At 42.0% G+C, this 26,043-nt stretch overlaps 1 protein-coding gene and 1 long non-coding RNA gene across 2 annotated transcripts in view; one reads left to right on the top strand and one right to left on the bottom strand.

Moving 5' to 3' along the window:
* LOC122465074 overlaps positions 1-26,024 on the bottom strand; it is a 32,217-nt gene extending 6,193 nt beyond the window's left edge. The window contains exon 1 of the long non-coding RNA XR_006289640.1: positions 25,894-26,024. This is a non-coding gene — a long non-coding RNA (uncharacterized LOC122465074). The remainder of the gene's footprint in view (positions 1-25,893) is intronic.
* On the top strand, positions 7,458-23,198 carry LOC122465073 (uromodulin-like). The gene is made up of 6 exons (XM_043543080.1): positions 7,458-7,594; positions 9,971-10,106; positions 11,640-11,734; positions 14,616-14,784; positions 19,393-19,513; positions 21,876-23,198. The coding sequence occupies exons 1-6, from the start codon at positions 7,548-7,550 to the stop codon at positions 22,046-22,048; spliced, it is 741 nt and encodes a 246-aa protein (XP_043399015.1). The 5' UTR covers positions 7,458-7,547; the 3' UTR covers positions 22,049-23,198.
* Positions 26,025-26,043: the final 19 nt, after the last annotated feature.

The following is a 26,043-nucleotide window of genomic DNA, read 5'->3' as shown; positions in this document are numbered from 1 at the left end:
CCCACACTCTCTTGTATGACTGAACTGTGTGGTGCATCATGGAAGTCACAGGTCTACAGTGCATCATGGGAGATCTAGTCCAGCCCATAGAAAAGAATGAAGGTATGAAGCACCACCATGGCACCTGAGGTAAAGGCGGTTTAATGTCATACTCACTCAGAACAAAATGTTCGGATGAAGGAATGTCAATATTTTGTTGACATTTCTGAACAGAAATTTTTCAGAACTTTCTGTTCTTCAAAAAATGTTAATATTTTAATTTTTGGGGGGGTCAGGATTTGAATGTCAAAATATCAGAATTTCCGATGGGATGGGATGGGGTTCTGATTTTTGCTCAGATCTGCTTGTTCCCTGATTTTTATTATAGCATTTTTTTTTCTTTGTATGTATTGTCATTGAAGACATTTCAACCATGGAATCTATTACTCAGCTTTAAGCAGTAGGCTTTTTGTTAAATACATACTGGATGCAGAGTCAACTTGGGTCAGGCTACATAGCTTTATTTCACTCATTTAAAATGACTTCAAGCTTCATATTCCGTCCACCATACTGCATTAGGCAATTCACTGTGGAGAGATAGATGGTACCTGTCCATGATATCTACATGTCTGAAGAACAGCACTTTGGGAAATAGTTACTCTCCAAGACTAGAAAGCAAACATAACAGCCACGTATCTAAATCATAAGATCTTTCATAAGGATTAAACCTGGCCAATAAAAGAGTTTTACACTGCATCATGGTCTGTACAGCAATTCATATGCAATTAGTGGTGTAAATGAACCCAAAATCTTAAAACAAAACTCAGATGAAATTGCCAGGTTTCGTTTGACTGTGCATTGAAACTATAAATTGGCCTAGGCTCAGTTGCTCAGGGTTAAAAGCCTTTCAGTGAACCTGCTCTGAGACCATAACTACCCAGGATATTAATACGGACGCCAACACCATAGTATCTGAGTGCCTCACAATCTTTAAATACTTAGCCTTAAAATGCCCCTGTGAGGTAGGGAAGTGCTATTGTCCCCATTTTACAGATGGGGAACTGAGCCGCAGACAGATTGACTTGCCAAGGATCACACAGAAAGTCTGTGGTGGGCCAGGGAAATCACTCAGGCCTCATGCCAGCACCCTAACAAATGGCTCCTCCTTTCTCTCTAGGATCCTTTTCTAGTTATTTAGCTATCACCAACACAAGCCACTACTAGTGTGCACAAGGAACATAGTCATTTACGCTGATGTAGCTGACCCCTGCTAGACACAGCGGTTATCTCAACAGGTACAAATTGTGGCTTTCTTTATCCATAATAAGGGTTTGCACAGTTGCAGCTGTACCAGTTGCTGGCCATTGATGGTTAAATTAAAGGTATTCCCAAAAGTAGAGAAGGCCTGAGTGTAGTAACAAAACCACAACCCAGATGAGGCTTCAGTGTCAACATACTCCACAGTTTTGGAAGGAAAAGCCCACTTCAACAAATGCCAACTGGACAAATAAACTGGAGTCTTGTTCACTTGCAGAGCTCAGCAAGGCAGCTAGGAGTGTTCAGTTACAGGAAAAGGAAGAAATAACATTCCTTACAGAGACAAAGACATTTCTTATTGTACTTTAAATGCAGGTGGGGACAGCAGTAAAATGGAGATGTAGCTATTAGAAAGTAACTGATATTGAAAAGAATTCCTTGAAGAATTAATTTTTGCCAATCAGAATACTAAATGCATACAACTTGGTACTCAGATCTGTGCAAAACGTACTTGTTTCATGCCCATTGCTGTGATATAGAAAAACCAAGGTAGATAATTTGTTTGATCGAATGTGATGGTGAAAGTCCTCACCCTTTAATATGCAGCAACTTTAATGTTTATACAGAAATCAATGAAACCATCATCTGTACCAAAGACCTGATTGAGGTGGAGATTCCAAGTAAATTCTTTCTAACAAAGAACCCTCCAATCCTAGTAAGTACTCTAATATGTTAAACAGCTCAGATGCTTTAAAAATAAATAAATAAATAAATAAAAATACTGTGTTCACATATGGTAACTTTTTTTCTGGTATGCAGTGTGGTTTGCCCTGATCTCAGTGACTATTATTCATACCTGTAGTTCATATCATCATGATATTGTGCAAGCTCCTGAATTTGGGTAGACAACAAATGATGGTCCAAATTCTATCATCCTGGCGACTGTTGAGATCAACACGATCCACCCATGCACCATATGTGACCCTATAAACTATATAATCTAGCAGTGACCAAGAGGAAACAATGCGTGTTTTTTCTCCTTTATTCCTCCTAGTACTTTTCCCCCTTGACTCAATCAGATATTAAGTTGTAAAGTCCCATGGTCCTGGCAGACACTATGGTCCAGGCAGACACCTGCATGGAAGGGACAGTGCAGATTAGACCAAAATTTGTGAAAATGCATTCAAGTATTAAGCCCCTTTAAATAAGTTTTATTTGACTTTGTTAAGGGGCCTGAGTAAAGCATAATGAGCCAGATCCTCAGCAGGTATAGACAGCACATCTCCAGTGAAGACAAAAGTGGAAGGTTTGTCTGTATGGCTCTTTCTAGAAAGAGCAATTATTTCTCTTTTCAAATTGCGATTCCTGAAATGTCAGGAGGGATAGGCAGGAGTTTCTGACTGTTCCCTCTATCAAGAGAGCATATTTCTCCCTCTTGGTTTCAACAGTTTGCAATCCAGGGATCTTATTGCTGATTCACTGTTGACTTTTGGTGGGGGCATGCCCTACAATCAAATGTCACAAACACTCAAAAACAAGAGAGCTTGAAATGAAAACTTGGCTCTACTGTGTGTCTACCAATATTTTTAACAGAGTGAAGTTCTGCTTTGCATGCAGCTTATGCACAGGGATATGTCATGTAGCTGTTCCCTTGAGCTTTTACATAAACTATCCAGTACTTAACATTATGTTCTGTATCGCAAGAGAGACATTTCCTTAAGAGTCAGGTTACCCTTTTAAAGAGTCTCTTCCATCATTATTCAGGCAGAATGCTTGCATGTTTCAGCAACACTGGAAGGGAAATTTGATGGCAGTTAAGATATTTTCAGTTTGCTGCATAATTTGCTGAGTCATTACGAGAACTATGTTCACGTTTGTTGCTTTTTATTGCTTGTTGATGGATTGGTCTACTTAGTGACTGGAGTGGGGCAGGCAGAGAGGTGTGAAAAGATGATATGTATAGTAATGTCTTGCCGTATTTTTGCCACCATTTTCCTGGAACTGCTATGAGAACTGAGAGACTTACTCGCCTGCCTTCAGCTGACAACACATAAATTGGCATGAAAAGTCAGGCATGCTGGCAGCACAAGCCATAACAAAAAAGGAGCAAAGTTTACATTGGAGTCATCTAAATCAAACTCACAGGGTTTTGTTATGCCTGCCCTGGGCAGGGGTGGAAGATTAGAGGGGAGAAAACACGAGAAACTGATCCTCCCCAGCTCTCTAGTACGACATTGTGAGAAACAGCTACAATGCCTCTGCCTGACTTCCTGCAGTGCTGTATGCCCCAGAGAGATTGTGGTCATGGCCCTGGGTCGTTAGAGCAATGCTGGATCAGGGCCCTGGGCCAGCAGAGCATTACTGAGGGAACACTTGCCCCATCTGTAGAACAGATATAACAACTGCTGCTGCTGCTCAGCTCTCTGTCCCCCAGCACCCTGAAAGCATTCCACAGTCACCCTGTAACATGCTGAAAGTCTTGTGCTCCACTGGTCCTCAGAGCCATAATTTGGCCCATAGTATTTTAGACCCTGATTTTGATCTCACCTACGTTGGTGTGAGAGCAGAATCAGGCTCTTTTTTCTAAAGAGTCTGGTCATCTGGTTGGCGGGGGTGTGTGTGTTTTTTTAACTCTGTGTAGTTAAGATTAATAGTCTCCTCTTTGTTTTACTATTTGATGGTGAAACATTATGTCTTAAGACTCAGAATGTTGTATAGATTAGGTAGTGATTAAATAAACTGGTGCTAAAAGTGTGATAAATTGTACAAAAAATGATCATTTCATTCCAGATCTCTGATTTACACCTCAATGACCCAGAATGCCATGGTACTGAGACAGGAAGCGTCTATGTATTCAGCATTAAAACCAATTTCGCAGACTGTGGGACTAGAATGGTAATATGCACAAGAGGCTGTTGTTGTGAAGTAGTCGTATTACCTCCTTTGAATACCACGTTTGTTTCTGTGTGCTACAGCTGTGGTAGATTACAACTGCAGAATAACTCACATGTTTAACTCTGAATCAAACAATTCGGTATTTTCTCTGCACGTTCCATTGCTGCTACTCAGTCTTAGTTTCTTGTTATTCTCTCAGACATTCAGCAAGACTGATGCTGCCACAAAGAGTTCCTAGAACATTGTAGCACTAACACCAATCATACATGTAGTCTGAATTATTAGTAGTAGTAGTGTGGGCTCACTAGTAAAAATATTACTAACGCTTAATGTGTTAATGGCTGACAGGGAAGTTATGCTTTAACTGTCACTGATCAAAAAGCTCATATTGCCAGAGGTGCATCTGAGCAGGTCTTATTAAAGGCAATTGCAAAGATTTGCTGTACGTATGCAGTTTAGGTTGGAAAGCCCCAGCAATAATAAAATGCCAAATTCTGCCATGAATAAAATCCCATGCAACCCCTTAGACATCAACAGAATTGTATTAGGAAAATGCAAGGAAGAATTTGATGGAGAAGTAGCAACTTTCTCCAATTACATTTATTGGACTAATAAGTAAAATTATTAATCTAACATGAATTACAATTAACAGACCATTGTAAAAGTAATAAGTATCAATTAAATTTCTGAGTTTCAAACGAAAGATGCTTCTTTACAAAAAGTTCCTCAAATACCTTTATCTCTAATTCCCAATGTATTGTGAGTCTGATAATTTCTAGCACCTAACCAAATCCAAAAAAAAAAAAAAAAAAAAAACCACACTGTGGTCAGATTAAAACTGCTTCACTGAAGGTGCATTGTTCTGTGTTTTTAAAATGTAGATCCCAATCATGCTCTCCTTTACTCCAGTTACACCATCTTAATCCAGTGACTGCAGCCAAGTTACCCCCAGTATATACTGGTGTGAGAGCAGAATCAAGCCCATAATATTTTTCTAATGTCCCCATCAGATGATCCATTACCATGATATTGTATGAATGTGTAAACCTAGACATTTCCCTTCCTGACCAGTCTCCTCTTGCACAGTATTACATCTCTGTGGAAATAACTGGGATGCCAGTTATTTCCACGGAGATGAGATTATTGAGTGATTCAGAAGGATGATACGGCTGATTACACGGGTTTATGTGTTTTTTCCTTTATAATCAGTAACCGTAAGAAAGAAAATACAGCTAAAACACAAGACAGAGTTTAGGGAAAATATTATGTGCCATATTTTATTCTCATATGTGGGGGATGCACTTCCCACTGACTTCCGTGGGAGTTGTAGATACTTGGCCCTAAATTTGTAAAAATTTTACAGTACTCTGTGACACCCAATTTTTAAAAAGTTCTGTATTTGGGGAGCGAGGACACTGGACTAGATGAATCACTGGATGTGATCCAGTTCTTTTACATTTATTAAGACTAGAAGGGGCAAATTCTGCCCTTGGTTACATGAATGCCACTCCCACTCAAGTCCAGAGAAGTTACACATAAGTAGCCATGGTGCAATATTAACTAAAACAACATTTGGAACATCCAAACGTGAAGGATGAGCAAAGCAATAAGGTAGCACAAGATTTTTGTATTTTGTATTATTGCTTTCCTTGAATTTGACATCACCTTTCAGATTCTCAGTATTTGATTATTAAATGAACACACAAACAAGAACAGTTCTACAGCTATTGTGGGGGAAAACAGATACAATCCCCTGTCAAGTATGGAATGGTTTAGTTAAAAGCAGGTTCCCTTAATAGCTGGTTTCAGAGTAACAGCCGTGTTAGTCTGTATTCGCAAAAAGAAAAGGAGTACTTGTGGCACCTTAGAGACTAACCAATTTATTTGAACATAAGCTTTCGTGAGCTACAGCTCACTTCATCGGATGCATACTGTGGAAACTGCAGAAGACATTATATACACAGAGACCATGAAACAATACCTCCTCCCACCCCACTCTCCTGCTGGTAATAGCTTATCTAAAGTGATCACTCTCCTTACAATGTGTATGATAATTAAGTTGGGCCATTTCCAGCACAAATCCAGGTTTTATCACCCTCCGCCCCCCCACACACAAACTCACTCTCCTGCTGGTAATAGCCCATCCAAAGTGACCACTCTCCTTACAATGTGTATGAAAATCAAGGTGGGCCATTTCCAGCACAAATCCAGGTTTTCTCACCCCCCCGCCCCCAAACACACACACACAAACTCACTCTCCTGCTGGTAATAAGCTATTACCAGGAAATGGCCCAACTTGATTTTCATACACATTGTAAAGAGAGTGGTCACTTTGGATGGGCTATTACCAGCAGGAGAGTGAGTTTGTGTGGGGGGGGCGGAGGGTGAGAAAACCTGGATTTGTGCTGGAAATGGCCCAACTTGATTATCATACACATTGTAAGGAGAGTGATCACTTTAGATAAGCTCCCCAGCAGGAGAGTGGGGTGGGAGGAGGTATTGTTTCATGGTCTCTCTGTATATAATGTCTTCTGCAGTTTCCACAGTATGCATCCGATGAAGTGAGCTATAGCTCACGAAAGCTTATGCTCAAATAAATTGGTTAATCTCTAAGGTGCCACAAGTACTCCTTTCCCTTAATAGCTGACATCTTTGGAGAGAATAGGACATATTGCCCTCTAATGCTGTGCAAAGCAAAAACCAACATCTGGCCAAAAACTTTTATAATGTTAGTGAGTTTGTTTTGTTACAAAAATCAAACATGTGTACCACAAAAGGCATACTCATTGCCACAGCTCTATTCACATGGTTGGCTCACCTCCACACTCATTAATTTGCCTCCGGGAGCACATGCACTCCTTTGCTTACAATCGTGGTTTGCCTCCAGGCATTACAAGGTCTTCACACACACCTAGCGCTCCACCTCCATGAACATTCTTTATCATATGTCTATACACAGTTTGCCATGACTCCATCTGCGCATGTCTTATTACTGGGTCTCCTTGTATGATGACAGTCATATCTCCAAGTCCTGCATATCCATTACCACACACCTACTACCATATCTGAATGCAGAGGCAGGACCATACCTTTAGATTGTAAGGTCTTCTGGGCAGGAGCTGTCAAGTGGTGTATGTTTGTACTGTGCCATAAACTTAATTAACTAATAAATAATAATTAGTTTTAATGGAGTTCCAGAATGTACAGTGATACATGCATCCGTAAGTGTCCAGCGTATTAAACAAATTAGGCTCTTTATACAGAAATAGCAACGACTCTCTATATTTTGTATTATCTTTCAGGATTCTGATGGTGCACACATTGTTTTCATCAACACTATACAAAGCAACTTCTCTGATATAATTACAAGGACCTTTATCAATATCACATTTGCTTGCCGATACCCTGTTAATTACATGGTGCAACAGCCTAACGGAGAGAATAAAATCAGTGTTGACATCAGGTAACTCCTTTTGTTTTTGTTTTCTAGCTTATACTATTAAAATTGCCCTGCATAAAGCACCATTGAGAACAAAGGCAAATTAAGCCAGAAGGTATACACACTTCTCATTTGTCTAGTATTACATAGCTCATTTCATCCAGAAGAACCAGGCTGCATAATATACAGTAATGTTGGCTGGGGCACATTTATTGAGAGGAAGGACGCTCTTTTGGCTAGGACATTGGACTGGGTTTTGGAGATTTCCTTCCAGTCCCTGGCTCTGTAATGGACTTTGATTTAAGGCAAATCACTTAATCTCTCTGTGCCGCAGCTGCTCATTTGTTAAACTAAAATATGGGGCTAATAATACTTCCTTTGTCTTGTCTGTTTTACACAGTAAGCTCTTCAGAGCAGGGGTTGTCTTTCTTTATGTCCATACAATGGAGCCTCTGGGTACTAAAGTAATACAAATCGTTACTAAATTACTAAATCACTGACTAATACAAATTACTAAATCACCAACTGAGGAGCTCTTGAATCACTGCCTCAGTATGCTACTGGCATTATGGTGCACAGCTGATTGCTGCTGGTCACCCATCTACTCCCAGCCCAGAACTCAGAGAAGAAGAAATGAATTCTGGGGCCACAAGGCACAATGTCAGCCAAGATAGGGGAGGTACCAGCAACAGATGGGAGGCATGACTGGGTCAGCTGGCATGCATGAACACACTCTCAGCTGTCAGAGTAACCCCAGAGTGTAAGTGGATCTGGGTCTAGATTAATCAATTCACCCCTAAATACCAGAAATGGAATCTGGCCAGGACACTGGGGTTAACAGCCCTATTCTTGTGAAAAATGACCGTGATAGGACCCCAATTCAGCAAAGCACTTAAACATATAGCAAATTTTTAACTTGTGCTCAAGGCCCATTGACTTCAGTCAGACTTGAGCTTGTAATGAGTGCTTTGCTCCATTAGAGTTGAGCCTCTAACTTTGGGCCTCAGTTTTGTGTGTCTTCTGAAAGACAGCAGCATCAGCAGCACAGAGCCCCAGCACCACCCTGGGTAAAAGAATGCTTTTTTAACTAATATTCTCTTTCAGCCTGTTTTTTGTTATTTTAAAATAATTGATTCTGTTTCCTGAAACAAGAGGACCTCTGAAGGCAAAAGGGAAAAATCCAGAAACACTAGCGTGAAAAAAATAGAGGAATCCCTGTAAGAGACACTAAGAATTATTTCTAGCTCAGACACACTTTCACAACTCATATTGGCTTGGCCTTCCTGGCTCATACTATGATAGCCATGATTTGAGTCTTAGCTAGAGTACTGTGGAGTCTGCACACATGGGCCCAGATCCCCAAATCTGACTAACCTGTTTTCAGGTCATAGAGTGACCAGATAGAAAGTGTGAAAAATCAGGACGGGGTGGGGGGTAATAGGTGTCTATATAAGAAAAAGCCCCAAATATCAGGATTGTCCCTATAAAATTGTGACATCTGGTCACCCTATCAGGGCAAGACCATTGAAGTGGGGATGCAAAGGTAGCTTTATGCTAACCTCTATGCTAACCTGGTCCTGGAGACAACCATGGGCTGGGCCAGATTCTGTCATAAACTGAAGAAGATCAGAGGCTGCTCGAACTTACGCCTGGCTATCAATGGCCCCAAAGAATCATTTTGGCAGTCAGAGATAATTGAGGCTTACACCCCCTTGCACTAAGCAGAAGGATAGTGGCATAGGAACAAGTAGAGCAGCTCAGCCCATCTGAGGATTCCCCTGGCTAGGGAAAGTCCTCAGTGAGTCAGATCCATTGGCTTTATAGCTGTTTTGCATCACTGGAGAGTAGAGCTGTATGGCAGAATGCAAATTCCATTTTGTGAAGGATTCTGTGCCTTCATTCTAAATTAGGAAGGAAATCCATAGACTCTTGAAAATTCTCAGTGAAAGAAAAGTCTGAAAAAAACCCATTTCATCTTGTTTGGATTTTGTCATTATTTTTATTTGCCATTATAATAGAATACAAAATGAAATGAAAAGTCATTTCCAAATAGAAATGTTTCATTCTGAAAATGTCAAAATGGGATGTTGCAACATTGTCAAATGCATTCTCTGACGGAAAATGGTTCTGTCAAAGATTTTCCAACCAGCACTACTGTCATGATGTTAAGCAGCCAAAGGGTGTGGGACAGGGTCTGCCCCATGGTGAGTCAAGCCATTGAGTGTAGTAATCTAACTGGTTATGCCTGATCACCAGGAACCTTGCTGCTTCTCTGTAGTGCAGACTTTAATAAACACTTCAACCATGGCAGTTAAAATGTTTTAGCTTTACTTTTGCATACACTCATGATAACGTGTGTGCCATTTTAATTGACTGATTGATCTGAACTGTTGTTTACAGAACCATTACACTGAACACAGAAGATGGGAATTTTTCTGTCTCAATGATGCTGTACAAGGACCCAAATTTTGAGGATATGTGGACTACTGTTCCCTTTCTAACCCTAGAGGATAACATCTTTGTCAAAGTCAATATGGTACCTAATACACTTGATTCCTTGATTAAACCCTTGCAGGTGAAGGCACAGTGCCTAGAAAGTGAAGGCAAGCATCTGTACAACCATTGGTCTTCACAGTGAGTATAAGAGAGACCTTCTGATAGTTAACCAAACAAGGGAGAGAAGGAACAGAAAAGGAAACATTTCAGTCATTAGGCATTTTTATGATAATTTATTTTGATCCTTTAAAACAGATAATAAAATAAAGGGGTAGCAAGGAAAAAATTTTCTGGCTGGGATAGATTTGGATGGTGTGGTTGGACAGAGGCCTATGGAATAAGGGAGCAAGGCTGTCCACTGGGGCCAGGGAACTGGTCTCTTCAGCAGCGCTAGGAACCAGTGGGCAGAGGGGATGGGGGTGAGAGTCAAAGAGCTCCTCCACTCAGCCTAGCTCTTCAGCTCTGTTCTCCAGCCCGTTCAACAACCTCTGAGCCCCTTGCCATATCCGCCCCCATTCATACCCTTCACAATCTATGCTCCCTGCCTACAGCTACATCCCTCCATTTATGTATAATGCCCCCATAATCTATCCCCACCCTTTTGTGGCTGTAAAGCCTACGGAAGCCCAGTCTGACCAAGGGTCTATCAGACCTTCATCAATAGTGAATTATGGGCAGTTCACCAGAGAAATAATCTGCCAGAAGAAAGGACTGGAGCTGGTAGCACTGTTCAGCTGCAAAGCTCCCCCTCATCTTGTCCCCTCCCACCATGTCCCAGCCCTTATTACAGGGAGGAGATCCTGGAGATGCAGATGCTTGCAGCTCAGGATGTCTCAAGAAGGAGCTACAAGTTTAACTCTGGAGATAGCTCCTTCTGGAGAACTTCATTTGGGAAAGGAGTTCTCATTCTGGTAGACCTGAGAAGGCCTGTTGAACTGGAGATCCTGTGGGGATGGATTAAGACAAACCAGTGTGTCCTTCTATGTCCCCCACTTTTCTTCTACTCCCCTTCCCCCCACTCCCCCCACACACAATTTCCTTGACTGCCCCCATAGTTCAGTGAAGTTTGAAAGTCGATGCGGAAATGCTTCAAGTGGATGCAAAGGGGTCTCAACAACACAACCTCTGTTGGAGAGTTTGAACCATGACATAGTGTAACCAATTTGATCTAACTAGGGTGACCAGATGTCCCGATAAAATTGGGACTGTCCCGATATTTAGTTGTTTGTCCTGCATCCCGACCCATGTACCGTCAGGACACCATTTGTCCCAATATTTTGCTTCGGTGGCACTCCAGCTTTTTGTGTGTGTGTGTGTGTGTGGCTTCAGCGGCACTCTGGCTTTCCAGCCCCGGGGGGGGGGGGGGGGGGAGGGGGAAGAGAGGGTGAGCCTGTGGCTGCCCCCCGATGTGTCCTGATATTTTGTTCTTGTCATCTGAAGAAGGTCTAACTATTGGTTTCATCCTTCATGTATTTTGAGCTTGTCACAAGCACCTAGTAGGTGGTGAGAATATTATATGTTGAAGATAATGAATCTGATAAGAATGCAGATTTCTTTTTCTGTCCTCTGGCAGGTTCCAGGTCATTTAATAATCCAGCTTGAAAACTGCTGGTCTACACCAACAAAGAATCCTTCTCATGCTGTTCAATATTCCTTTATAGAAGATAGGTTTGTATCCCAGCATACATAGTAGATGCATCATTCTAAAAGTACATTAGCTGGGCCCTGTGTATAATGTGATTATGCAGCCATGTAAATTGTTACATCATTTTAAATTCCCATGCAATTATATTCCAGAATCTAAGATTTCATTTAAAAACAAAACACAATATTACCAGTCTGGGTGGTTCCCAAAATGTCACACTATACCATACAGTTGGGAAGGAAAAATTTTTCAAGTGTGAGCTAAATGTAAACCAATCATGTGAGATCTGCTTGAGTCTGCACACAGCTTGTAATGTAAGTAGCATAAATTTCTGTAATTCATCTCTGTGGGGTGGTGACAGTGAAGACTGAGAACAGTTTAAATACATTAGCTTTTTCCACGGATGATAATTTTAGCAGAAATACCAAGTTAATGTGCTTATTTTCCATTGTTGGATGGAATGGTAGTGTCACGAGGCGGCAACTCACCCCTGCAGCACCTCCTGCTGGTGTCTCAGGGAATTAGCTCATCCAGCCACCGGAGCGCCCTCTGCAGGCCGGTGTCCTGCTTTCCGCTGGCCCCCATTTCCCTCCTGGACCCCAGTGCCCTTTTACCTTTCTGGGTCTCCCCTCCCTGGGGAACCCCCACCCTCTAACCCCACCTTGCCTCAGCCTATGGGCTACTGCCAGTCACCATCTAGCCCCCTTTCACTGGGGCCGACTGCAGTCTGTACAAGCCAGTCATCATAGGCAAGGGAGGTTTTGACCTGCTGCCTTTCCTGCAACCCTGTAGGCCTTGGAGTAGGCCATGCAGCCTGGGGAGTTGCAGGCCTGGAGCGCTGCAGCTCTTCAAGCCTTTCCCCAACCCTGCTTCGCTCCAGGCACCCTTAGGTCCTTCTCCCTCCTCAGCTAGAGGAAGACTCTCTGCTCCTGGCCCACTGTCCTCTTATAAGGGCCATCTGAGCCCTGATTGGGGCATGGCCACAGCTGAGCCTGCTTCCCCAATCAGCCTGGGAACTGCTTGCTTCCAGCCACAGCCCTCTCCTGCGCTGTTTTAAGCCCTTTAAGGCCAGAGCGGATGACCACCCCGCTACAGGTAGATACTGGGATAAGGTGCAGTGGGATAACTATTTGATGTCATGGGTTGTTGGGATGGGGAATAACGAATTCAAACCTTCCTCTCCTCATGCATTAAAGTATTTTTGCCTCTTCTAAGATGCGGAAGGAACAGAGGAGATATATCCTTTCCCCATTACCAAAAGTTTCAACTGCCTCCTAGGTACAAAACCACGCCTTCCTGAAATGGTGAAAGCCCCAACTATCTCCTAACACAACCTGACAGCTTGTATAATGCACTTATTTATTTTCAATACAAAAATCTACAGCACACTGAAAATTAAATATGTGGAGGAAGTGTAAAATAAAATAACTCTCTCTCTCACTCTCTATCTGAAACGCTATCATGGAACACTGTGGTGGTTGGAGAGGCCTCGGAGGGGAACGAGGTTAGAGGGTAGTACAACACAACTCTGGGCTCCTTCACGCACAATTTAGGTCTGTCTGCTGCATAGGATATAGGATTTTCTATATTTCTACAAACAATTCTTGATCTGCAGATTGGCTTGCAAGCCATTCATGCAATTATTTGATATTTGAAATTAAAATTGTGTTGTTTAGTTTTGACTGGACATGTAGATTACATGCTATTATTTCTGTTCCTAGATTGGATGAGAGCAACTCTTAGTAACAAAGTTCTGGTGTGAATACTCAAATTTCTAAGTTCATAGTTTGCATTTGAGGAATCTCGGTGTTGCCAACTTTTGCAATTTTATTGTTAGACTTGCTCTATTTGGTATTTTTCTTAAAACTGCAGTTCCTGAAGTGAAGGGACAATGTGAAAATCTCAGCTATCATTTAAAAAAAGAGAAAGTTTCTAGCCCCCATGGTTGCGGAAAAAATCTTGAAAACATGACTCAAGTGTACCCTAATGTCTCAGAAACCAGAAGGCAAATAAAAAGAATCCCACATTAGTGCTAGTTGAATAATGCCCATCAAAACTCTTTTTCAATGGAAAACTGGGTTTTCAACTAAACAAAATATTTATTAAAAGTTTCTCCTATCCTTGGGTAATTTCAATGTTTCATTGAAAAACTTTAACACCTGAAAAACAAAAATATTTTGGCCAAAACTCAAAATATTTCAATTCAAAATGGCACTGCTGTGCATCATTAAGGTTGTAGTTTAGGTGCCTTATTCTCCTACCCTTTGGGGTTGATACATTCACATTGTGAAGGTGTTTATATTGAAGCCAACTACCTGCAACAATTTTTATTAGGCTTGAGGAATTTTTTCAATTAAAAATTTTTAAATGCAATTAAATGTTTCAATTCATTTTGAATTAAAAAAAATCATTTAGATTTTTTCTTTTTCTTCTTACTTTTAGTGTTTCCCTATTTTTGCACTTGAAAAGGGGGATGACAGTAAGACTTAGAAGAATGGGTGTTTTACTCACATTTCCTTGCTTTTTTCCCCACTGGAAAAAGGGTCGGGGGTGAGAATAAGGAAAAATAGTTTTAGAGATGAGAGAAGGGGAGGGTTGAAAACAAACAGATCTGAAGCTTTTTCTAAATGAATTTTTTTGTTTTGAAATTTTTGTAACAATAAAAATTCAAAAAAGTGTATCAAAACAAATTTTTCTGCAATTTTTTTTTTATTTTGGTTGCAAAGACATTTTTCTGACCAGCTCTAACCTTGAGTAATGTGAGGGATGCACAAACAAGATCAGTCATCAGACTGAGACTCTGCTGTTTGGCTAAATCTCCTCTAGTGTCTGATATAACACAGATGAATGCCAAAGATTTATGACCCTTGGATCTAATTATTTTATACCTTTTATCCCACATAGCTGCTCCCAAGTTGTCAAAGATGAAACACTGTCAGTAATAATGAATGGTGAAGGTGCAGAAGCAATGTTTAGGATCCAGATGTTCAAGTTTGTTGGCATCTCTTACAATGACATTTTCCTACACTGCACAGTTCAGATTTGTCACAGTACAGCAGCTGTTTGCAAGCCAGTAAGTTTTGTATATATCCATGTGTGCATGAGGATTGGGGTGGGGTTATTAATTAATTATTATTATTATTGTTGGGCCAAACTGGAGAAACTATGTGGTCTAGTAGACTGAGTACAGGTCTGGAAATCAGGAGCTCCTAAATTCTAATCTCTATCATTTACTTGAAGTGTGGCCTTGAGCAAGACACATAGCCCTCTGCCTCCACTTCCCCTGCAAAATTAGAAGAGTAATCCTTAGCGCAAGTTGGTCGAATGACTAAACAGAAACAAAACCCAGGAGCAGTCAACGTGGTTTTTATTTAGGGATAATGTTTATAACCAGAAATCAAATCAAGTTAACCAAATAAAAAAGAGTAACAGAAAACTCCCTCCACCAGAGTTTCAGCCAAGTTCTCCAACTCTGGTTGTGGACTCGATTCCCACTGGCATCCCCCCCTCCACCCCCCATCTCCCAAGTAGCCCATTTTTAAGTCCTTCCCCCCTGTGCCAAGGGAGGGGGAGCTGAGTTTATCTCCTTGCTCCCTAAGGACAACATTGTGTCCCTGCACGCCATCACACTTGCCTAACTCTCAGCATTGTCATGAGAAATTAATATTTGTATAGCAATTTTCAAATGTGAAGTGCTATATTAATTACTGTTGTCCTGTGGTCCTTATTCAGACCTTCCAGAGGCAAAATTCCCATTAACATCAAAGAGTGTTTTGCCTGAGCAAGGTCACATAGTTTGGACTGATTTATAATATTATTTTTAGAGCACCATCAATGTAACCAATGTTGTACAAACACATATCGAAGATGAGGGCCCTGCTGCTGGAAGCTTACAGCTTAATTCAGACATGTCAGTATGGTAGCAAAACATATAGCAGAGTTTGCATCTGTTTCATCTGATAATATAATGTGCGAAGAAAAAGCATGAAATATTAGTTGATCCTAGAGGAGCTATAACTAAGTGACATTTACCAGCATTCAGCTGACAATTTATGGGCTGGTGACATAGAAGACAAGTTTTCTAAGGGGAGCAATATAAAATTCCACCTCAGAACCACACTGTTCTTAAAACTGTCCATGCAGTTGAATTTTATATTATTAGCAAGGAGATTGATTATATCTTTGTTCACAATACAGAACAGGAGAGAAACCTTTTTGACATCATAAAGGAAGATACAGTACAGCTTGCTCAGTACTTGTCTGACATTATGGCACAGAATGCAATATCAGTGTGAATGATTTTTGATGGTAGATGTTTAGGCATTAACAGCAGCTTCATAAGGATAACAAGGCTTTGTACGTTGGTTTATATCCTCAGGAATTACATCTGAAAAGCTACCAGGATGACATATTAAGCAAAGAAAGAAATCAAGGAAGAAGTCAGTATGACATTTTGGAAATTGACTCAAATAAAACCAGATGCTTTGTCTGAAAGTCACACAAGACAGTAGTTCAGCATAAGTAAAATCTGCCATAGACAATTTAGGGTATGCGTCTGTTTCCTGATACATATGTCATTTGTTGCTACGCACCTTGTTATGTAGGCTGGTTTTTATAAGATGCCCAGAAAACAATGTATACTTCCCCTTAAAAAAAAAAAACCCAACCTCTTTTGACCTGTAATCTCTTTTCACATATACTGGTGTAAATCGGAGTAAATCTATTGCAGTCAATAGACGTACCCACATGTAAAGCTGATGTAAGTGAGAAGAGAATCAGGCCTTAAATATCTGGGACCAAATTCAGACCCAGTATAACAAAGTGCAATTCCATAGGGAAATAGCATAGTTCAACCTCCATTGCAGTTGAATCCCTTTACGCCACGCCTGAATTTGGCCTCTGGTGTTGGGTAGATTTTTGCAGTCCTTTACTGCTAACCAGTTTTTTCAGCAAAAAGAAAAGGAGGACTTGTGGCACCTTAGAGACTAACAAATTTATTTGATCCGATGAAGTGAGCTGTAGCTCACGAAAGCTTATGCTCAAATAAATGTGTTAGTCTCTAAGGTGCCACAAGTCCTCCTTTTCTTTTTGCAGATACAGACTAACACAGCTGCTACTCTGAAACCAGTTTTTCCAGGTTTTGGAACTGGATGAAATTGTGCATGCTTGTAGTCTAATATATGGATTGGGATCTTTTAAAGCCTGACCCAGAAGAAAATGCCTATGTGGGCTGGGACCCCAAAAGTTGGGAGGATGTGGATCCCAGTTCCTCAGCAGAAAAGTCAGCCTGCAACAGAAGCCTTTAAGTAAAGGCTTTGTGGCTGCACATTGTAGATCTACCCAGGAGGAAGCGGACTTCTGTCAATGAGCCAGCCCTCTTTCTATAGGTCTGCACAACTCCCATGACTCAGGACATTCACAAATCTCTCGCAGCACAATGAGGGGATAATTACAGCCCTAGTAACTTCCCTGCACAGCTGTGAGTGGAGGGATTGATGGGCTCAGAGCCCAACCAATGAACAGAGTTTTATTTTTGTCTCTGCAGCTGACCTGGATGTCCAGTCCCCAGTGTGTTGCAAGGGAGTGAAAGGGTAGAATTTCTGCCTCCTAATCTTTGTTTTGTTATGGATGCAGAAGGTTTCTTGAATCCTGATCCTTGTTTTTAAAATTCTTGTCTCCCACACTGTACAGCTATTCAGATATATAAACCTTTTAAGCCTCCTCCCCGTCCAGATTACTGAGTGCTGGAAAGAACCCAGTCTACCACAAGAATATGAGATTCCCTGTCATCCCCAAGAACTAGAATGCCAATACAGTACTTGGGCTGGGAGAAGCCTCTAATTTTGTCCTCGGAAAGGCGAAAGTACAGGATAACTGATTTGACCTGTGACTGCAGGAAAGGGGACTTTTCTTCCTCAGACTAGAGATTATCTTCCATGATTGCAGAGACTAAAGGTCCTGTACAGTTTCCGTGGGACAGCAGCCATGTAGGATCATTTTGGATGGATCAAGCTCATTGTTTATTTTGGGGTATAAAATGAGAAAGGCCAAATTTATTAATATCTGAAAATTGTCCCCTCTGGATGTGCAGGACCTTCCAAAATAATATTTTTAAATATGTGCATCATTGTGCTATTGCTACCCCGGCCACGTCTCCTTCCCAGCAGTATTACTCACTTCTGGAGCTTGTCAGTGTTTTGTACTGAGAGCCCAGTGTCTTTTATTAAGCTGGCAGACGTGCCCCTGATTTTTCCACTTGTGATTTATCCACTTGAGCTTTCTGCAGTGCCAACCCATTCTTACTGTAACAGCAACTATCCTTTGCATCTGCAATGCACCAAAAGTTAAACCACAGCTGTGCTTTCTTGCTGTGTATATTAAATTGCCCTCTATGGGATTAGGCTCTGCTAAAGAATAGCATTTCTTTGCACTGAGCTAATATGGAGCTTTTTCTTTAGCCATACCTGTTAATATTTGAGAAAAAGAAATAAGAACACAAGTCTGCAAAGTGAGTAGGTGCTTAAGTGGGTTCAGGGGCTTGTCACAACCCCCCAAACTTTTAACTATTACCCCAATGCTTAGTGTTCTGCAGTCTAGAAACTACCTTTCAATTTACTTCTGTATCCAGTACTTTATTAGAGGACCTGGTACCAGACCTGAAATGTAAGTACAGCTAGAAATTATGCATTAAGGTATCAGACAAGAACCCTGTAGTTTGTGATCAAATGTCCAGGTTTGAATCCTATTACTTCCTCTCTCTGTTGTTGTTACTGAATATATCTATTTGCAATGATTTGTTCATAGAAACACACACATATATACACATATGAATAGATCATTGCAAATTTATTCTTAGATGATAGCTTGTCTTGAACACATAGATTTGAGAGAGTCTTGTTTTTCTAAATGATTTTGGTGCTTGTAAAAGATTGGCAGCCGAGGAAAATGCACTCCAATTTATCCACACAATAAGTACAGAATGATCAGCAGCTAGCAAACTTTCCCATGCTTCCCTAACACTAAATTAGGGGTGAGGGGGTGAGAGGGCAGTTCTATCTCCAAGTCTATTCAGTCCTTTGTCTTTTTGCTGAGAAAGGCATAAAAGGTCCCAGTAATAACCACTGTGCAGGTGAGGGTTTCTTTTCTTGTAATATGGACTCTTGTCCACTAAAATTGAACCTACCAAATTCATTTCTAACAGGTCACTGAACAGCCACCAGATGGTAACAATTTAGCTTTGCTCACAGGTAACCCCACTGAGTTTAATGACACTATGGTTCAGCAAAGAGCAGCACATGTACGTGTCTGCAAGATCAGGTCACTACTGACCTGACCCGAATTTGAGCCAGTGACCTACATGATAAGGGTTTGTGTTCCACTATGACTCTCCTGAATAGCAGCTACTCCTGCTTTGGACTTCAGGACAAGCTCTGTCTTAAGTACTGAGTATATGATGTGTGTGTGTATGGTTATCACTGCCCTCTCTTGGAGCAAGATGACTCTGCTCATCTCAAACATTATTCTATTCACAGCATTGCTCTATTCTGTTGCTCCTTCATCTAATCAGAGGCCTGTGTTTATCAGGCAAACAGTTTCAAGTGTGAATTACTTGACCTCCCTTTGTGGAGCATGTATGCATATAGGCATGGACACTTACTGTTTGCAATCTCTTTTTTATCAGAATTGTACTAATTATGGTAGAATAACCAGGAATAAAAGAGAAACTACACCATTTCCTACTCACACAGTCTCTTATGGTCCCATCAAGCGAAAGCTGGCAGATGATGGAGAAGCTAACACAAGTAAGTGATTTATAAAGCCATGTTTCAATGTTTAAATTGAATGTATAAAGCCATGTTTCAAATGTTTTATGTAGCCTGGTGTGATCCATTTTGGTATATTTTAAATGTTAAAAATGTCAAATATTCCATTAACAGGAAAAAAAATTTTAAACACACAAAATCCAAGAAATTCAAACTCATGCATACCACAGACAACTTAGCTTCCTTGCTCAATGCATATTAATTTTTATTATGTGCCAGTTCCTGGATGGTTCTGAAAACCTTAAACTCCCAGAGAAGTCAATGGCCCTATGAGCTGTGATGGAAACCATAAATATGAGTTTTCTTATTTATGTGATTAAGTCAATCTATGTTGCTTTAACTTACTTCCATGACTTCAGTGGACCTCCCATGACTTATTTGGCTTTAGTCCGCTACAGCAGCGAGGCTGGAGCAGCTGTCAGCCCCCACTCAGAAGCAGAGGCCAGAGTAGTGGCCTGGGACCGAAGCAGCGGCCGACAGTCAGCCCCTGCCCCAGGAGCAGTGCTGGGGCTGCTGAAGCAGCAGCCGCCACCGTCATACCAGAAGCCTGGGGCTGGAGCACGAGCAACAGGGCCGGGTTAACTGCCAGGGCTGGCGGTCAGCCCCCACCACAGGAGACATGGCTGCGGTCAGCCCACTGTGGGGATCTGACTGTTCTGTAGCCTCAGGGCATGTCCACACAGCAGAATTCTGAGTCTACAGAATTTGTGGCAGCAAGTCTCAGAGTCCTGGTCTGCAGGCTTGGGTTTGTGGGGTTTGCACTATGGTGTTAAAGATAGCCATGTAGATGTTCCAGCTCGGACCGGAGCTCAGGCTCTGAAACACCCTCCTTCCTGGGCTTCACAGCCTGAGTCAGAATGTCTACATGGCTATTTTTAGTGCTGTAGCATGAGCCCAACCTGGGCTCTGACACTCAGTACCATGGTTTTGGGTGGGTTTTTTTTTTTTTTTTTCTGTGTAGATATACCTTTAGAAGCTAATCTTTGTCCTGAGCTGGGGAGGTCCCCTGGAAATAGCCATGACCAATTCAGTCATCCACCCAGCTTCTCAGAGTGGTGGAGTCTGAGGGCCTGATTCTTCTGTCACTGACCCTGCTGTAAATCAGGAGTAACTCCATCGAAGTCACTATAGTTACCATAGTTACACCACTGTAGAAATTGTGTAACTGAAAGGAGAATCCAGCCCTAACACTCTGCCCAGCCCAGTTGCCACACATGGGATTATATCAGAGAATTCATTAACCATTCTGATCATCTCCCCAACCTCTCAGCAAAGGAATCAATTCTTTCCCAGTTGACAGACAGAAGGGGAAAAATTCAGAAAGGGCCAAGTGAAGACTTGGCCAATAGATGAAAGGTCTGAAACAATAGTACAAAGGACCCACTGGGATCAAGATAATCACCTCCCCACTATAGCAATCAGTAAAGGGAGGAGAAGGAGGACATCCATCTCTTGCTGGGCAGACTTTTTGCTGTTTTATTTAAAAACAGGACCAAAAACCTGATCCTTTCCTCACCTCCACTAAACACACCCTATGCCCCCCTTGCTGCCTCCCTATGCCACCTGCAAGTAGAAGAGATAGTGAAGGTTTATGATATGCAGTGTAGAAGATGGAGAGATCATTTACATGAATTCACACTTCACCCCCAACAAGCTGCTTGAACCTGAGTTTCAGGTGTGATTTCCTTCTTCCTGCCATTACACATCAAACTAACTTTCCCCAAGATAAGTGGGTCTGGTGCCCCTCACTTTTGCCGCCTTCTGCAACTTATGCATTCGATAGAGCTATGTAAATTTGGTTCCGAATTGGATCCTAATTAATTCTTATACCTTTAAGCAGTGATGAGCTGCCAGAAGCTCAAGAACCGGTTCCTTCACTTGCTCCGGGTCTTCGGTGGCACGTCCTTCAGTCCCTCCGGGTCTTCGGCGGCACTGAAGGACCCGCCGCCGAAGACCCGGAGCGAGTGAAGGACCCACTGCCGAAATGCCACGGAAGACCCAGAGCGAGTGAAGGACCTGCCACCGAAGTGCCGCCGAAGGCTCGGAGTGCCGCCGGGTCAGTAAAAATTCACATGGGAGCCTCCCCAGCCGAGAGCTCAGGTGGGACGGACAGGACGGTCCCATGGGCCAAATCCTGTCCGTCCCACCTGAGCTTCCCCACCCCTTTAACAACCGGTTCTAAACCGGCTTCAAAATTTAACAACCGGTTCGCGCGAACTGGCTCCAGCTCACCACTGCCTTTAAGACTGGAAAAACATCTTCTGTCCCAAGTAACAATATCGTCAGATGGATTTGATGACAGGGAATTCCTTTGTAAATCCTCTCTGTTTTTTCCCCCCAGATAAAGGAAAACTTCCACCAGTTGAAACCTTGATCCTTGGAGGATTGCTTATGGCATTTTTAGTTATAACTGGAGTCTTTGGAACACTTTTGCTTCAGTCAAGAAGAGCATATCCTCCTATGCAAGCTCAGCTGACTATGTCACATTTTCATAACTCAGAAGTAGCATCATGATTAGCTGATTCCTCTATCTTACAATATTTGATCTGAGTCACAGCAAGGGTCATGAGGCCTAATAGGGTGCCAATCTCAAATTAATGTTTATTTTATACATGTATGTGATTTTTATTTTTGATTCAACTGAAGGCCACAGATTAATGAAGCTACACTTTTCTGTTCATTTTCATAATAAACAGTACAGTTTATTATGCAATTGGTAAAGTAATGCATGCTGAGAACCTATAATTATGTTTTCTGGAGTATTTTAATTTACCACAGACTTGTCATTTTCCCCTACCTAAAAAACCCAGATATTTTTCACCTCCTCTTACTCCACCCCAAAAGGCCACCACAATTGTTATGGCATAATCACCAATTGGCTATTGTCTCAAAGATAAACAGACTGTTTCTGACTGAAGCTGATGCTGAATCACTGGTAGAAGTCATGGAACGGACACTTAAACTTCTACTGTTTCAGTGACTATGACGGTATCAAAAGTATCATTTGCAGGATCATCAAAGTCATCAATGTTCTACTCTTCCAATTCAATAGACAAGTTTCATTCATTGGCATGTTTTATTTTGAAGTACATGAAGAAACTAAATTTCTGCATTCTTTGAGATGAGCATTAATCCTTTGTATCTTGCTATTTGACACTTTTTGACAGACTCAAGGGATCTGGTTACATCATGATCAAAATTAGTAGTCTAGACTTAATCCCATCCCTGTAACAGTGTTAAAACACTAGACAGGCCATGATTTGTTATAGAAACCCAGCTGGCAGTTTGCTGTCTACATTACAAGTTTTAACTATTATAACTGAGAATGGGAATAATTGTATTGAAAGCAGGAACCCTGACTCAGTCATAATGATAATGTAGAAGGTGGTTAGAATACCCTTTCTTCCTACAAGCAAACAGGTCTTTCATGATTAAAGGCAGAATGCATTGAAGCAAGAGTAAGAAAAATCTAACAGGTCATGAGAACTTCTCAAACCACTTTTCTTATAATGTCAGTATGCCAAATGCTGTGAGGCTTAGTATTAGTATTATTGCTATCCTATGGTATGAACCCCAATTTTTACTGTTTGATATTTTTAATAGGAGCAGATGAGCTTTGCTGGAAAGGATTGTGAAGTGCCACCATGTGGGATTTAAAAACAATTGGGGGGGGGGGGGGGGGAGGGCAAATCTTCCAGTGTGCCTTTGTTTGAAAAGTTGGCCCTCGATGTGTATTTTAAACTTAGTATGAGGTCTCTGTTGTTTATATAAATTTCCCTCTGAGATGTGTGCATACAAACAGTGGAAGTTGCATGTGCAGATCTGCAGGCAGAATTCAATACCAAAACTTCTGATTTTTACACCTTACTAAATGGAAATGCTTACATACTTGTAAATCTGTTGCAAATGTGTGTTGAAAGCATTTGTATCTATTTTCATATTTACAGCAATCGCCAAAACTTTAAATATTTTTGGTGTACACACCAATTCCCATGCACAAATTTTTGCAAGAGAAAAACTATTCTAAACTTGGGTATTTATATCTACTTGCAACTTGAGACAGAGCTTATGTATTTTAAAATTTATGGGAAAAACTGGCATGTAAGAAGACTGGTTCTTGGCAAATAATTTGAACCTAGTTGTAGATTTGGAAACTTCTAACATTTTACTCACAAACAACTACTAATTTGCAGGAGTTTCTCAGAGCCTGCACACACAACTGAACAGCTTGACACTTGATCACAGTTTTTATTTCAGACTTGTGGAAAGAACTGGATGGCATTTGGCCTGAAACTCAATTAGATTTTGCATAATTCACACCACAACTTCCCACTGACTTTTAATAGGAGTTCCACATGCAAAACAATACTGGCTCAAGCATAGATTCTCCGTTTCCCTTTATAAGTAACCAGAATGAAGTTTCTTTCATTTTGGACCTGAGCCAGCAGAAAATTGCCTCCACAGTTGCTTACTTGCAGAACCCTCACAGGCCTCTGGACCCTGAAGCAGTGGAATCCACTGCATTCTGTGCTCACAGAGTACCACCTCTTCTTTAGTAACCACAGAATGCCAACTGTGTGATTCCACCCAGCCTGATCACCCTTAAATGGCAGCCATACTCATGGAAATTACGTTGGTTGGTGGAGTAAAGGGCGAGAGCTCACTGAGTATGAGCAAGTCCACTAATGTATTAATGCAAGGGTGGATTCTCCCCTCTGGGACTGAACATCTATGGGTGAGATCAGCCAAGGGCATGAACAAAAAGTCCATGTACTTGAAAATTATTCTCCTTACTCAAAAAAGTAGTTAGAACAAGGAGACCCGCTATCACAATAGAAGTCCTGCCATAGCACACTGGAAATTGGAAGCATAAGTTCTATACATCAGCGGCTTTCAACCTGTGGTCTGCGGACCCCTTGGGGTCTGCAGACTTTGCTAAGGGGTTTGCAAAAGGTTGTTGTTACCATATAACAGTGGTTTTCAACCTGGGGTCTGCACACTATGTCTAGGATTTCAAAAGTGGGCTGCACCTCCATTTGAAATTTTTAGGGGTCTGCAAATGAAAAAAGGTTGAAAACCACTGCTGTACACAAATGCACACAGTACAAAAGAATTAACAATGTTTAGCCAGGTTGATCTCAAACTAGACATGGAATTCAGTTCACATTCCCAGTTGGAGATAGTAGGACTACAAAAACTCCCATAGGGTGCACTAGCCCAAATACAGATACAGGGCCAATAAGTGAAAGTTGGACTCCTTCAACTCCTTGGGAATCTCTTTAGTTGTCTGCTGCATAATTTAAAGGATTTTTTTTTTTTTTTTTTGCTTTTGTATACAGCAAGGACTGGCTCCATGCCTGTCTTCTTGAGCTTACTACACGGGATATTTGTGTCCTGATCCTGTAATCAGATCTATGCAGGAACAAAGATCTCGCCACAGGAACCTGAATGCAGGATCAAGGCTTTTGTAAATGTTGGCAAACTTGCAAATATTCATTATAGGCAAAGCTGGCAGTGCTTCCTATTATTAGACCGTTTTCAGTTTATATATACACCTCTTCTGTGTGTTATTCTTAGAACAAAAAAAGTAAGAAGTCCTTATGTTCTAAATAAAAATGCATGGGTACAAGTCTGTATTTATTACAGTGCACTTATTAGCTATGGGATAAATCCTCAGAGATACCGAGCAGCCACAACTCTCATTCCCTTCACTGCAGGTGCTCAGAATTTCTCTGCATTTGACCCTTCAATAATAGTTGGCCTGCGTGATGACCATTTGAAGAAGGGTTTTGAAAAACACAGGCGGAAGCGGGGCATGAGGCAAGTACGCTTTTGGCAGCGAATTACAGGCCCACTCTGCTCCCCCTGGCTTTTCCCATGGGGGGCAGAATTTAATTCATTCCAGCTAGTCCAGCTCCTACTCTTGGAACAGATTTAAAGCGGCAATAAGTTATTTTTTAAAACGTTCTCTTTTCCCAGGGCCCACACACGGTCACACCGAACAACGTGCCCGTGTAAAACACCAGCCAGCATTCAACCCGATCACAGCCCTCTCCAGCGGGCCGCCCCCACGGGCGGGGCGGGGGACGCCGCAGCCGGCGTCCGGCTTCGAGAGAACGCGGGGCCCGTTGCGCGCGGCGCCGAAGGGAGCCGCGCCCTCGCGGGGACCGAGCCCCGCGCTGTGACGAACCCAAGCCTGCCCCACCCCCACGGCCGTCAACCTCCAACGCAAACCGCACTCGTCTGCGGGGGCCCCACGTCCCAGCAGGAGCCGAGGCGATGACTGAGCTCAGAGTCCCCAGGGCAATCCACACAGAGGGGCGGGCGTACATCCGGGTACTTGACGCGCATGCGCTCACCTTATCCAGGGGGACGTTCCATCCATCCCTTTCTTTCCTCCCCTCCTGCGGCGTGCGTCATAGCGTCACCGGCGACCCGCCCCACCCCCGCTGCATGGAAGCTGGGGCAGCGGGACGCCGCTGGCAGCGCCAGTCCCAGGGAGGAGTCGG

This window comes from Chelonia mydas, chromosome 3, assembly GCF_015237465.2.
Source record: "Chelonia mydas isolate rCheMyd1 chromosome 3, rCheMyd1.pri.v2, whole genome shotgun sequence".
In the NCBI taxonomy this organism is placed as follows: Eukaryota; Metazoa; Chordata; order Testudines; family Cheloniidae; genus Chelonia; species Chelonia mydas.
The sequence above is the reverse complement of the archived record's forward strand: the minus strand, read 5'-3'. Positions and strand labels throughout refer to the sequence as shown.

Excerpts from the sequence above, each read along its gene's own strand:
- LOC122465073 (XM_043543080.1), top strand. The coding sequence starts at position 7,548 with ATGGTGCAACAGCCTAACGGAGAGAATAAAATCAGTGTTGACATCAG. Across the intron at positions 11,735-14,615 it reads TATTCCTTTATAGAAGATAG|CTGCTCCCAAGTTGTCAAAG; the intron begins GTTTGTATCCCA and ends TATCCCACATAG. Across the intron at positions 14,785-19,392 it reads CAGCAGCTGTTTGCAAGCCA|AATTGTACTAATTATGGTAG; the intron begins GTAAGTTTTGTA and ends CTTTTTTATCAG.